The sequence below is a fragment of the Oryctolagus cuniculus genome, chromosome 9, assembly GCF_964237555.1.
Source record: "Oryctolagus cuniculus chromosome 9, mOryCun1.1, whole genome shotgun sequence".
NCBI classification, from domain to species: domain Eukaryota; kingdom Metazoa; phylum Chordata; class Mammalia; order Lagomorpha; family Leporidae; genus Oryctolagus; species Oryctolagus cuniculus.
The window spans coordinates 102421953-102436622 of record NC_091440.1 but is presented as its reverse complement, the minus strand read 5'-3'; the positions used below and the strand labels follow the sequence as shown (position 1 = coordinate 102436622).

The 14670-nt window shown below is 53.4% G+C and overlaps 1 protein-coding gene across 2 annotated transcripts in view; it reads left to right on the top strand.

The window, feature by feature from the left end:
* CLSTN3 (calsyntenin 3) overlaps nucleotides 1-14670 on the top strand; it is a 31939-nt gene that overhangs the window by 3189 nt on the left and 14080 nt on the right. For both annotated transcript variants that reach the window (XM_008259773.4, XM_002712751.5), the window contains exons 2-12: nucleotides 626-748; nucleotides 1168-1363; nucleotides 2975-3183; nucleotides 3422-3571; nucleotides 3805-3990; nucleotides 5335-5616; nucleotides 6339-6451; nucleotides 9365-9527; nucleotides 10023-10079; nucleotides 10594-10751; nucleotides 10868-11016. In XM_008259773.4, coding sequence (XP_008257995.2) covers nucleotides 673-748; nucleotides 1168-1363; nucleotides 2975-3183; nucleotides 3422-3571; nucleotides 3805-3990; nucleotides 5335-5616; nucleotides 6339-6451; nucleotides 9365-9527; nucleotides 10023-10079; nucleotides 10594-10751; nucleotides 10868-11016 — 1739 coding nt within the window. In that variant the 5' untranslated portion in view covers nucleotides 626-672. The remainder of the gene's footprint in view (nucleotides 1-625; nucleotides 749-1167; nucleotides 1364-2974; nucleotides 3184-3421; nucleotides 3572-3804; nucleotides 3991-5334; nucleotides 5617-6338; nucleotides 6452-9364; nucleotides 9528-10022; nucleotides 10080-10593; nucleotides 10752-10867; nucleotides 11017-14670) is intronic.

Here is a 14670-nt window from a genome sequence, read left to right as displayed (position 1 = left end):
GGCCAGCTCCGTAATCCCTTAGGATGCTGGCTCTGCTGGGTCCAGTCATTTGGCATCGATTCCTCTGCTCTCTCCTTGCCTGCCTCTGTCCCCCTCCCTCTGTCCTATATATCTTCTCTTCTCTGTCTTCTCCTCTTCCTCTACTCTGGGAGAATGGCCTGAGGTTGGGGCTTGGCTGGAGAAGTGCAGAGGGAAGAGATAGGGTTGAAGTGGAGTAGGGAAAGGGGTTAATCAGACTCCAGGAAACTTCTAGATCTTCTTTTGCTGGTTTCAATGCTACCCCTAATGAATCCCTTCCTTTCCCCAGGGCCCTTCTGAGGGCCCCAAGCCCCAGTCTCCCAAGAAGATTGTTCACCTCCTGACTGTGGCTTGGGGGGACATAGTGGTCTCCTTTCCCACAGGGCAGGCTGTTGCCATGGAAACTATCTGTCTGCCATCGGAGATGGCTGTGACCTCCCACGGACCTCAGACTCCTTCTGTAGCCGATTTCTTGTCCTCAGCCCTCCCAGGGCGTGGAAAGGGTGCTGGTGCTGGGCTGTGGGTTGTCTGGGTCAGGCAGGGCTGTAGTGGGAGTGGAGGGGCCCACTCACAGGTGATTCCTCTCCTCTCCTTGGGGCGGGGCCAGCCAACAAGCACAAGCCATGGATCGAGGCAGAATACCAGGGCATAGTCATGGAGAATGACAACACGGTGCTGCTGAACCCTCCACTCTTCGCCCTGGATAAAGACGCCCCCCTGCGCTATGCAGGTAATTGGGGTTGGGGCTGGCAAGGCAGGACAGGGCAGAGAAAAGCTGGTGGGAGAGTAGAGGGCAGAGGTGAGGGAGGAGTCCTGGGAGTGGAAGAAATGGGAAAGAGACCGTGGGAAAGTAGAAATGGGCTCAAGGAGGGGGAGCGGGCTACCTCCAAGAATGGAGGCTGAACAAATGATGCCAGGCAGGCAGGGGTTAAGCATGACTTGGGTCTGCCAGATCTCAAGCCTGGGGCCCTGAGAGGCTGCTGCTCCCGGGGAGCTGAGTTGGAGTGGTGTGTCTGATGACCACTGCTTCCATGCCTGCAAGCCAAGGGCTGGGGCTTTGGGAGGGAAGTGGAGGGGAGGCTGAAGGCAGGGAAGGGGATGTAGCAGGTGGTGCTGGAGCCTTGCTCCTTCCCTTCCGTCCTTGGCCAGGTGAGATCTGTGGTTTCCGGCTCCATGGGTCTGGGGTGCCCTTCGAAGCTGTGATCCTGGACAAGGCAACAGGAGAAGGACTGATCCGGGCCAAGGAGCCAGTGGACTGCGAGGCCCAGAAGGAGCACACCTTCACCATCCAGGCCTATGACTGTGGCGAGGGCCCCGACGGTGCCAACACCAAGAAGTCTCACAAGTGAGGGAGTCCTTGTCCCCCGCCCCGTGGGCCACAACGTAGGGCCCTCCTGCCTGCTCCCAAGCCCCTCACTATCCTCCGTCCATGCCTCACTGGATGGCCACTCCCCTGCCCCGCTGTTCCCAAGCGTCGGGGATCTTCAGTCGAGGAGACAGAAAAACATAGCAGAGATCAGGGGATCTAATCCTGGCTTTGCCTCCTAGGACTCTGGGCACTTACTTAGCCTTTCCGGACCTGCTTTTCCTTATCTATACCTCAGGGGAGGTGGTGATGACTTTGGCAGGCTGCTGTGAAGACGCAGAAAGCCTGCACACAGTGCCTGGCGTGGGGTGGAGGTCTCGGTGCGTGGGAGGTGGAGAACAAGGAGGAAGAGGGTGAACCCACCCAGATTCCTTTCAACTGCCCCCTCGAGTCCACTGGCAGTGTCCACCACACACACGATTCCTAACACATACCTAGGGCTCTTGGCGAGGGTGGGACAGGGGCTGGGTACAGCATGAGAGACGTGCACCTGTGGGACACCTGTCTCTGTTGCCAGCTAACTTCTCATCTGAGGATAAGAGAAAGATCAGCAGTCAGGATTCCTGGGCCACTCAGAGGCAGTAGAGAAAAAATGCTCTTTGTGACTCAGTTTCCCATTTGGAGCCGGTACTTTCGCGTCTGGGCCCTAGGAGCCTGGACCTTGCCTGGTGGAAGGGTTCAGCATATAGGATCTAGACCCCACTCTTCTTACCTAGTGGTGTATAAGTGGTGCGGGATCACACCTGACACACAAATTTCACAGCCAGGCAAGGAAGGCAGTGCACAGCTCACTGCTCAAATGTGACAGGTGACCTAGGACTTTTTTTTTTTTTAAGGTTTATCTATTTATTTGAAAGGCAGAGTTAAAGAGAGAGGGAGAGACAGAGACAGAAAGAGATCTTCTGTCTGCTGTTTCACTCCCCAAATGGTCACAATGGCCAGGGTTGAGCCAGGTTGAAGCCAGGAGCCTGGAACTCCATCCGGTTCTCCCACATGGGTGCAGAGGTCCAAGCACTCAGCCCATCCTCTGCTGCTTTCCAGGTGCAGTAGCAGGGAGCTGTATCAGAAGTGGAACAGCTGGGATTTGGATCAGCACCCTTATGGGATGCCGGCATTGCAGGCGGGGGCTTACCTCAGCATGCCACAACGTTGGTCCTGGCCTGTGACTTTTGTACAAATGCTATTTCCCTTCTGAGTGTAGCTTTTACTCTTCATAATCCTTGATTAACCCATTGAATCTGACCATAGAGAAGGAAGGAGCTGCTGGGTTTTGTGCCTTACCCCTTGTCTTGGCTCCCTAACCTGTAGCATTCTGTACAGAAGCCATGGACATAATAAGCTCCTGGTGGCCCCTGCTGCTTGTTCCTCATCCCTTCCATCAGCCTGGGCCCCCTCCTTCGGGTTGCCCTGGGTCTGGCACGATGGTGGATCAGCCTGATGCCTTGTGGGATGAGCAGGAGCATGCTGCCGCCTGCCCCAGGCTCTGGGTTAGACTGGCTGCCTCCTGTTCACTCCCTGTCTGGATTCCTGCTTGTGCCGAGCTCTGGCTGATGCCTCCTCATCCCTCCTCCCACCCTGGTCCATGTGCAGGGCGACTGTGCACGTGCGGGTCAATGATGTGAACGAGTTTGCCCCAGTGTTTGTGGAGCGGCTGTACCGTGCTGCAGTGACCGAGGGGAAGCTGTATGACCGCATCCTGCGGGTAGAAGCCATCGACGGCGACTGCTCTCCGCAGTACAGCCAGATCTGTTACTACGAGATCCTGACCCCCAACACCCCTTTCCTCATTGACAATGATGGTGAGTTCGCCCTCTGCCTTCCGCCCCAGCTGCCTGGCCTCCGTGCACCCATGTCCCTCAGGATGACCAAGGCCTGTGCTCTCCGGTCTCCTGCCCCTCCTCCCGGCTTCCAGACACCCTCCAAGCTTCCTGCTGCCCAGTCCATCTGCTGCCCAATTAGCTGGGCAACCTCCGCTTGCCTGCCTGCGCTTTCTGCAATGCTCCTGACCCCATCTGACCTCCCCCACTCCTACCCCAGGGAACATTGAGAACACAGAGAAGCTGCAGTACAGCGGCGAGCGGCTCTATAAGTTTACAGTGACGGCTTACGACTGCGGGAAGAAGCGGGCGGCGGATGACGCCGAGGTGGAGATCCAGGTGAAGCCCACCTGTAAACCCAGTTGGCAAGGTAGGTAGCTCGGCTCTGTGACTCACCCTGCTCTCTCTCTCTCTGTCCCTCCTGACAGTCGTGGGGGCCAGCTTTGGGGTTGGCAGCATCTTTGAGGGGTGGGCTTCTGCCCTGGGTAGGTCATTTTCCTAGGAGTCCCAGGGGGTCAGTGGACATGGCAAGAAGGAGTATAGCTGGGAGGGGCTGTCTTCCCCTTCTCTCTCTCCATGGCTCCCCCCATCTCACCCCCACAGGCTGGAACAAAAGGATTGAATACGCACCCGGCGCTGGGAGCTTGGCTTTGTTCCCTGGCATCCGCCTGGAGACCTGCGATGAGCCGCTCTGGAGCATTCAGGCCACCATAGAGCTGCAGACCAGCCACGTGGCCAAGGGCTGTGACCGAGACAACTACTCCGAACGGGCACTACGGAAGCTCTGCGGTGGGTGTGCCCCTACCCCCAGCACTCCCTCAGCCTGGCCCTTCCCTCCTGGCCTCTGCCTCAGTCTCCTCTGGCCCATCCCAAGTATCTGCCTTCTGTCTCCTCTGGCCACCCACAGGTGCATATATCCACAGGGGCTGGGGCAGTGATCAACTCTTATGGCATAAAGGGAGGGCAAATACGTCTTTGGCAAAGATGCATGATTGTAGCAACAGTTACCAGATACTGTAGGGAGAGGGAAAATGTTGGAGAATGTGTTGAGTTAGCTGGAGAGATACTCCTGGAAGAGAGGTCCATGCCTCTTTTTTTTTTTTTTAATTATTTAAGATATACAAATTTCATGTCTCTCATATATACAGACTTAGGAACATAGTGATTCTTCCCCCACTAAGCTCCCTCCCCCACGTTCATGCTCCCTCCCTTCTTCCTCCTCTCTCTCCTATTCCCACTCTTAATTTTTACAGAGATCTATTTTCAGTTTACTTTATACTCATAAGATTAACCCTAAGGTAGGTAAAGAGTTCAACAAATAGTAAAAAGAAAAAAAAAAACTGTTCCTCAACAGAAGGGACAAGGGCTGTAAACAGTTATGAAATCTCAAAATGTCAGTTTCACTCCAATACATTCATTTTAGGTACTCTATTATAGTTACCACAGATCAAGGAACACATAATGCAGCTCACAATAGCTAAGATATGGAATCAACCCAGATGTCCATCAACTGATGACTGGATGAAGAAATTATGGTATATATACACTATGGAATACTACTCAGTGATTAAAAAAATTAAAAGAAAATAAAATCCTGTGTTTTGCAACAAAATAGATGCAACTGGAAACCATTATACTTAGTGAAATAAGCCTGTTCCCAAAAGACAGATACCATATGTATTTTTTTTAATGAAAATTTCATTTATTTATCTAATGTATTTGAAAGGCAGAGAGAGAGATTTTCTGTCTGCCGGTTCATTCCCCAAATGCCTGCAACAGCCAGGACTGGGCCAGGCTGAAGCCAGGAGCCAGGAGCTTACTCTGTGCCTCCCATGTGGGTGGAAGGGACCCAAGTACTTGAGCCATCATTTTCTTTCTTGCTTCCTGGGTTAGCAGGAAGTTGGAATCAGGAGCAGAGCCAGAACTTGAACCCAGTCACTCCAATGTGGGATGTGGGATGTGGGTGTCTAAGCGGCACCTTATCTGTTCTGCTACCCCAAACGCACCCCCACCCCGTTCTCTTGTCTCTGAGAGGCCACAGGAAGCTCTTTGTTTTCCCATCAGTCACTCTTCTGCATCCCTCCACCTGCTGCCTCTCGGCTCTGACACCTGTGCTTCCTTGGGCTCCTGCAGGTGCTGCCACTGGGGAGGTGGATCTGTTGCCCATGCCCGGCCCCAATGCCAACTGGACAGCAGGGCTCTCAGTACACTACAGTCAGGACAGCAGCCTCATCTACTGGTTCAATGGCACCCAAGCTGTGCAGGTGCCCCTGGGCGGCACAGCCGGGCTGGGCTCTGGGCCCCAGGACAGCCTCAGTGACCACTTTACCCTGTCTTTCTGGATGAAGCATGGTGTAACCCCCAACAAGGGCAAGAAGGAGGAGGAGACCATCGTGTGTAACACTGTCCAGAATGGTGAGTCTCCCTCAGGGCGCCAGGCTCGTGTGGGACACTGGCTTCTTGTCTCGCACCTGTCACAGTCCAGGGTTGGATTCTGGACAGCTCACTTCCCTCTCTTCATTTCTGAGATGTCAGTGCTAAAGTTGAGAGTCCCTGAAATTCCGTGACTTACCCCCAAGATGACATGCTGAGATCCTACAGCTCTGGGAGTGCAAGGGGCCTCCTCGCTGCCATGTGCAGTTGGCTAAGCAGTCCCCCTGCATGTCATGTAGGGCACTGCCCCCATCTCTGCTGCGCTGCATTGCAATGGGACAACCTGGGAAACCATGCGCCCTGTTCCTTCTCTCCCACTCCCATCGCTTCCTCCTCCCTGAGGGATAATCAGCTCCATTTCCAAGGACCCCCTCCCCCTCCTTCAACAGCAGTGGCACACCCCTCCAGGGAGGGCTCAGCTTTGACCTACTCTTTTATTTCTAGCTACTTCTACGACCCCATTTCTCTCAACCTGAAAAGGGTTGTCACCCGTGAGGTGTGTACCAACCAAAGCGCTGATAAAGAGCTGGGTAGGGGCAGGCTGGTCAGCATTCCCCATCCCCCAGGGGCTGGAATGTGTGTGTGTGTGAGAGAGAGAGAGTGGGAGAGGACGGAGAGAATCCAATGTCTCTCCCTCCTGTGGCTTTGAACTTGCTCTTGCCTCAGGACCTGTGGTGAGCCTTGCCCTCGTTCTCTCCCCTCAGAGGATGGCTTCTCTCACTACTCACTGACTGTCCATGGCTGCCGAATTGCCTTCCTCTACTGGCCCCTGCTGGAGAGTGCGCGCCCAGTCAAATTCCTCTGGAAGCTGGAGCAGGTGAGGCTGGTGGCCAGCTCCTGGGAGGGCTGGGGATGTCTCCACCTTTTAGGAAAGGAGGGTCCCAGGACTGGGGCTGGCACCATCTGCACTGCCCTGTGCCCCCTCTTTCATTCTCTGCTTTCAGTCCGGGGCCATTCTATGCCCTGGTTTTCTTGTTCTTTTCTTCCAAGGTTGTCAACTACAGAAAGTACTTCTGGGTTAAAAGGGAATAGGGTACAAATTACTACTAACACCAAATCCAACTAGTTATCTTTTACTTCCTTGTTATCCTCTCTCTCTCTCTCTCTCTCTCTCTCTCCAAGACTGATTTATTTGGGGCTGGCATTGTGGTATGGCAGGTAAAGCTGCTACCTCTAATGCCAGTATCCCATATGGATGCCATTTGTGTCCCAGCTGCTCCACTTCTGATCCAACTTCCTGCTAATGGCCTGGGAAAAGCAGCAGAAGATGTCCCAGGTGTTTGGGCCCCTGCCACCCACGTGGGAGACCCAGATGAAACTCATGGCTCCTGGCTTTGACCTGACCCAGCTCTGGCCATTGCAGATAATTGAGTGAACCAGTGGATGGAAGATCTCTCTTTCTGTCTTTCCCTCAGTCTCTGTCATCCTGACTTTCCAATAAAGACAGAGAGAAATCTTCCATCTGTTGGTTCATATTCCCAAATGCTCACAATAGCTGGGGAGGAGCCAGGAACTCCCCTCAGGGTCTCCCACGTGGGTGACAGAGATCAAAGTACTTGAGGCATCATTTGCTGCCTTCCCGATGTGTGAGCAGGATGTTGGATCAGAAGTGGAGTATCCAGAACTGGGTATGGGATATGGAAATCCTAAGTGTGGAAGTCCTAAGCACAGTGACTTAACCTGTTGTGCCAAGGTACCTGTCCTCTTTTCCCTCTATTTAAAAAAATTTAACCCGGGGGAGAGCATTTGGTGCAGTAGTCAAGTTGTTGCTTGGGACACTTGCATCCCATAGCGGTGTTCCTGGGTTCCAGTCCTGGATTCAATTTTGATTCCAGCTTCCTGCTAATGTACATACTGGGAGGCAGCAAGTGATGGCTCAAGTACTTGGGTCCCTGAACCCATGTAGGAGACTTGATTGAGATCTAAGCTCCTAACTTTGACCTGGCCCAGCCCTGGCTGTTGGGAGAATTTGAGGAGTGAACCAGCAGGTGGTAGCTTTCTGTGGAGACTGGGCTAGGTCGAATCTGAGATGTACGTGGGAAGCCTGAGGAGCACTTTGGGGAGTGGGGCAGAAGTCACCCTGCACCATGTGCTAGTCTGAGAGTGTCCCTTGGCTGGATACTGCAGCCCCCTTTTCTCCTGCAGCTGCAGGCTATATCTGTCCTTGAAGGCAAATATTTTGGCCATCTTTTTAATACGGATTGTTCCTTCAGATTATACGAGACACGAATATCATCTCCTTTGATAGAAAACATATTTCCTTGTACTAGCCCCCTGGGTGAAGAAGCCTGCTGTGATTGTGTGAGCATAAAACCCCTTGTAAAACTGATAAAACTTGACCATTGCTCGGACAGTAGTCCCTGCCCATCCTTCGACCCGCGGTTCCAAACCTCGCTGGAAAACAGCACAGCTTTCTCTTTGTCTTTCCGCCTTTAAAATAAAATGGAAATAAAATAAAATAAGCTACTCTAGAGGTTCCAGTACCATGTATATGTTTATAGATGTTTTTAAAATTATTTTAATTTATTTTTAAGATTTATTTATTTGAAAGGCAGAATTATAGAGAGGGAGAAGCAGAGAGGAGAAAGAGAGAGAGAGAGAGAGAGAGAGAGAGAGAGAGAGGTCTTCCATGTGCTGGTTCACTCCCCAGATGGCCACAACAGTCAGAACTGCGCCAGGCAGGAGCCAGGAGTCAGGAGCTTCATCTGGGACTCTCAGATGGGTGCAGGGGCCCAAATACTTAGGCCATCTTCTGCTCCTTTCTCAGGCCAATTAGTAGGGAGCTGAATTGGAAGTGGAGCAGCTGGGATTAGAACCAATGCCCATAGAGGATGCCAGTGCTTAACCCACTGCACCACAGTGCCAGCCCCTTTATTTATTTATTTTTAAAGATTTGTTTTATTTATTTGAAAGAGTTAGAGAGAGGGAAAGACAGAGAGACATTTTCCAACTGCTGGTTCATTCTCCAAGTAGCTACAATGGCCAGGGCTGACCAGGCTGAAGCTAGGAGCCAGGAGCTTCACTCAGGTCTCCGACATGGGTGGCAGGGGCCCAGGCATTTGAACCATCTTCTGCTGCTTTTCCCAGGCCATTAGCATGGAACCAGGTCAAGAGTGGAGCAGCTAGGACATGAACTGGCACCCCTATGGGATGCTGGCATGGCAGACAGTGGCTTTGTCTGCTATGCCACAACTCCGGTCCCCATAATTTTTTCCTAAAAGATTTATTTATTTGAAAGGCAAAGCATTGGGTGGGGGAGAGAAATATTCCATCTACTAGTTCACTTCCTGAATGACTGCACAGCCAGGCCTGTGCCAGGCTGAAATCAGGAGCCAGGAACTCCATCCAAGTCTCTCAAATGAGTGGCAGGAGTCCAAGCTCTTAGGCCATCATTTTCTTGCTTTCCCTGGCACATTAGCAGGGAGCCGGAGTGGAAGCAGAACAGCCGGAACTCAAACTGGCGCTTTGATAGGAGATGCTGGTGTCCCAAGCCGCTGCTTAACCCACTGTGCCACATGCTGGCCCCTACATCAGTTTTAGTCCTCTTAAGAGCATTTATGGTGTAGAGATTTACGTGAATGATGGACTGGGTACTAGGCTGGTGCCTGACAGATTTTGGACACGGGTGTCACTCTTTGAGCTGAGTGGACAGCAGTTCACAGGGGAGCTCTGCTCCAGAGCTGGGTATGTGAGGGGCCGGGGAAGAAGTGGCTGCTTGCCTTGCCCGCAGGTCTGTGATGATGAGTGGCACCACTATGCGCTGAACCTTGAGTTTCCCACGGTCACACTCTACACTGATGGCATCTCCTTCGACCCCGCCCTCATCCATGACAACGGCCTCATCCACCCGCCCCGGCGGGAACCTGCTCTCATGATCGGGGCCTGCTGGACCGGTGAGCCCCTCTCAGGTTCTTACGACCCGGCCACTAGGATCGGCCAAGGGAGGTGGGCAGCTGTCGGCGGCTGGGTGGTGGGGTGACCCTGATAGACGCCCCCCCACAGGCCACTCTGCCTGGGCAGTTTCCTTCTCAGATGTCCCCCAGAAGCTCTTAATGTAACTTCAGCCAGGTCCCCTGTGGCTCCATTGAAGTGGCAGTGACCACCACAGCCCAGTCCCCTGTTGGACAGGGACCCTTCCTCACATCACCAAGCTTCCGAGGCTTAAGCCATTTCTTTCATTTTTTTCTTCAAGAGTGTGGATCCCCGCTACCTAGCTAGGGCTTGGTCTGTGGCAGAGGTGGAGGGAAGGGTTGAGACTCAGCTTGGAGGTGGCACCTCCCACGTGGGCAAGGGCCGACTCCCCGCACCACGGGAAGACTTCTCGTTCCTCTCCATCTCTGTGTCCCCGCAGCTCTGACCTCACTGCCATTTTTGCTTTTGGTCTGCAGAGGAGAAGTACAAAGAGAAGGAAAAGGGAGGCGACAACAGCACGGAGAGCTCCCAAGGTACCCTGTGCACCGGCGTCGGAGGCCGCGGAGTTCCGCAGTTGACTCGACCCCGCGCTCCCTTGCACACCCTGATGCCGCGCCGGCGGCCTCCAGGGGCCAGCGGCGTGCCCGGGCGGTGGAGGGGCTGGTTCGCTGGCTCTCCGCACGCAGGGGCGGCGGTGGTCGGGGCAGGCCTGCAGGACGGAAGCTGGGGCGCCGGTGCAGCGGGCACACATCCATCCCGGCCTCCTGCACGGCACCGCGGACAGGGCCCTCTCCTCCTGGTTTCGCCTCCTTCCTTCCTCCCTCTCTCGCTCTCCTCCCAGCTACTTCCGTGTTTCACTCTTCTCCCCTTAGCATCATTCCGGGTCTGGGGGCTCCTCTCTTTCCCCTCTCCCACCCTGCCCTTGCTTCTCTCGCTCTCTCCCCTCCCTCCTTCTCCCTTTTTGTTTCTGTGTTTCTCCTTTTCCCTGCAGTCTCCTGCTTTCTCCTGTCCTCTCACCGCCCACCCGGCCCCTGTGTTCCGCCCTAGGAGACCCCTTGCCGATCCACCACTACTTCCATGGCTACCTGGCTGGGTTCAGCGTGCGCTCAGGGCGCCTGGAGAGCCGCGAGGTCATCGAGTGCCTCTATGCATGTCGGGAGGGGCTGGACTATAGGGATTTCGAGAGCCTGGGCAAAGGCATGAAGGTATAGCCTCTTCCTCCGGCCCTCTCCTTTCCCGCATGCCCCGTGCGCCCCCCCCCTCCCCCCGGGCTCCCGGCCTCTCCTGCCTGCTCTTAGCTGTGTCTGTGTCTGGGGCCCAGGTCCACGTGAACCCCTCGCAGTCCCTGCTCACCCTGGAGGGGGATGATGTGGAGACCTTCAACCACGCCCTGCAGCATGTGGCTTACATGAACACTCTGCGCTTTGCCACGCCTGGCGTCAGGCCCCTGCGCCTCACCACCGCCGTCAAGTGAGTGCCGGGTGGGCGGGCAGATCACAGAGAGCCCACCGAGCGACTGCCTAGGGCTGGGAGCACGACCTTGCCTTCTGTGGCCCTCTCTGGGCCCCTCTTGCTGTAGGTCCCTTAGTAATGATAGTAGAAGAGCCTGGACTAGACGCAGATTTCCCTGCAACCAATCCTTACTCCCCCCCCACTAAGCTGCACTTCCGGGACTTTGGGGATTTGAGCCTCCCCAAGTCCCTGTGCTGGTAGGCACAGTGGGGCAGAGAGGACTGGGAGCCAGAGGACATGACAGTCATTTTTTTTTTTTTAAAGATTTATTTGTTTATTTGAGAGGCAGAGTTATAGAGAGAGAGGGAGGGAGAGACAGATAGAAAGGTCTTCCATCCCCTGATTCACTCCCCAAATGGCCACAACGGCTGGAGCTGGGCAGATCCGAAGCCAGGAGCCAGGAGCTTCTTCTGGGTCTGCAATGCAGGTGCAGGGGCCCAAGCACCTGGGCCATCTTCCACTGCTTTTCCAGGCCATAACAGAGCTGGATTGGAAGAGGAGCAGCCAGGATATGAACTGGCATCCATATGGGATACGGCACCACAGGCTGAGGCTTAGCGCACTATGCCACAGCACTGGCTTCAGATTTTGAATTCTTTAAAAAGAAAACTTGTAGATTATTTCAAGGTTTAAGTACATATTAGGTATTTAAAAATATAATTTGGTGTAATAAAAGCATAATAGTTAAGGATCAGGGTGTATCGGGCAAATGCCATGAAGCAGAAGGAATAGCAGAATCTCATGGAATTATAGTGAGAATGGATGACATAATCCGGATCAAATGCCTACCAGCGTGCCTATTCTGGAATGCTGACTCCCATACGAAGGCACTGTCACCCCCGATTATGGGCGGGTTTTAGGAGCTACTGCCAGCTGATGGGTGGTCACGTGATTTAGGAGTCAGGATTCCCATGCTCTCCCCTCCTCTGCCTCAGTTTCTCCCTAAGTAATATGAAGATACATGTCTCTGACTTGCCCCTGTCCTGGGAGGGAGAGAGCTCTGAGTCTTAGATGGGGACTGAGCGTAATTATTCAGGCCTCACGATTAGAGCTGTGGCAAGCAGGGCCAGTGGCTCTAATGGGGGAATGGGGCTGCAGTGCGGAGCTGCGGGTCACAGGCAGATGAGGTCAGGTAGGTGCAGACGAGAGCTGTGTACCCCATGTACTCTGCTTGTTATTGGCTGCCACCTGTCACGAAGGACTCAGTCTCCCAGAGACCAAGGAGTTGAACTGCCTCACCCCTTCCTGGCAGTTTTTTTTTTTTTTTTTTTTTTTTGCACAGGATGGAGCACTTCAAGGGAAGTTCCCAAAGAGGGAGAAGTGCTATGTTGTTTATTGACCGGCTCATCTGAATTCTCTCTTTCATGCCTAAGCTGGAGGCTTATCCAAGGCCTTGGGACCTGACGTTGGTCCTTTAGTGGAGGGAAGGGGCCTTGATGGTTTCTTTATGAGGTTAAGAAAGAGCTCTGATTTTTCTGTTTCTGGGGTTACTGTGTGCTTGGTGCTACCCCATTACTTCCCCGAAGTAATAGGAGAGATATGGAGGGGTGTGTGTGCATGCATGCATGTGCACATGTGTGTGTGTGCGTGTACACAACAGAGAGACAGATACCTCGCAGCACCTCCCTTTCTCGGATGCATGTCCTCGCCTTGTCCGTGGGGCTTCCCTGCCTTCCAATTTTCAGTTCTTGGACATCTGTCCATTGAAAGCCAGGTCTATGCAAGTCTTCGTTCAGTGTATAAAATTCAGGTTTGCACCTTGTTATTTTTCAGTCTTTCTTGGAAAGCCCATCTACTCGTGGTGTTAACCCCCGAATGGGTGAATGCCACATCTTTTGCTCCAGCTTTGTTGTCTTTCCATGGCTCTTGAATTTACTCCTGCTTCCAGTAGCTACACGTTCTGCCAGCACCTCAACCCAAAGTGCTAATGCTGAAACAGTTGGTGTGAAAGAACCATACCAGCCCTCCCTCTGAACCCTTTGTCTATAATGCATCTCTGTCTCTGGAGTCACCCGGGCTTGAAACCTCTGAGTCACCTTTGATCCCTCCCTGTCTGTACTCCTTGCCCCATTGGTAGCCCCATCGTCCAGACCCCACCCCTGTCTGGGGTCTGGCATCTGTCTTCTCTTTCTCCATTAGCCCCCTGAGCCCAAGCTCTGATCACCTCGCCCGCGGTCTATGTTGGCTTAGCCTCCTAGCTAGCTGACCCAGTTCTGAGCTTCTAACTTTGATTGACCCCACACCTGAGGCCAGATGAGAACTCTTGCATCAGAGTTCTCACCACACTTCCCTGATGAGAGAGATTGCAATGGCTTGCTCTTGCCCGTGGCGTAACTACAGACAGCCCTCCTGTTCTGGCGCTGTCTGCCTTTCCCACTCGCTGTAGAGTCAGCCTCCGCCAAGGTGAAGTCCTACCCCTACAGAGCTAGCTCGATTGCCCTTTTGCTGATGATTCTGATTATCTTACTTGCTCCTATCCCAGCCAGAAGTAACCTCTCCCTCTCTGAACTCTTTGTTGGCTTCACTTCTGTTGTGATGACCATTCTCGTCCTTGTTTTAGGATTTGGGTGCTGTATCTGACCTTCCTATCAGCTCCTTAATGCTTTCGGGTCAGGGACAGCCTCCGGTTCCCCTGTGGGTCGCCCAGAGCAGTGGCACAGCATCGCATCACTCAGTGCCGTGGGTCATCTGGAGCCCGTGCTCCTGGGTCAGCTGGGCTTGTTTCTCAAGAGGCTTTGACGTAGCTGTGTCTGGATGGCAGTGCAGATTGTCACAGGCTCCACTCTGTGTGTCACGGGACCTTAGCAAGTCGTGGACATTGGTCACTCGAGGGGCTCTGCGCTTTCACACCTGCTGAGGTTATGCCTTCTCCTTTTGGCCCCAGCAGTCCAACTGGACATGCTCGGTAACACCAATGGGGTTCTAGCAAAATCATTTCACAGTTAGCACAAGCGTATGGAACAGAGTCCCTGGCCCAGAATTACTAACCCCCTGGGAACACCGCTTGTTCAGGGGGTATCTTGGTCTGTTTTGTGCTGTTAAAACAGAATACTGGAGACTTTATAGAGATTATATGGCTACTTTATAGAGATTTCATTTTATAATTCTGGGGGCTGGGATCCAGAGGGTGGTCTCTGGCAATGGCCCCTTTTACTGTACTTCCCATGGCAGAAGGGCAGGGCAGGGGTGGGGTGGGGGTGTGGAAGAGCAAGGGTTTTGCTCTTCATTCACTCCATCCCAGTGATTCCAAAGTGTAACTCAGTCCAGCACCCCTGGGAATTCTCAATTCCAGAGTCTCACTTAAGTCAGGTATGAATGAGACTTGCAGAACACTTCGTCTTGAATCAAATGTGCCTCCAGGAGTGAGCCTATGAAACTAAACACATTATTTCCAAGATACAGTGGTAGGACATGCATGGGTAGGCATCCCCATTCCAAAGTAGAGCCAGAAGAATGGAAGAAGGGGCCACTGGTCCCAAGTAAGCCCCAAAGCCAACGGGACAAATACCATTACATCGAAAGACTCCAGATTAGCTTTGCTTTCCTCCTGGATGCACTGGGGCAGCCCCGCCCCCAGGGTTTTGCTGGGCTCTCACAGGTTGGAATCTCACA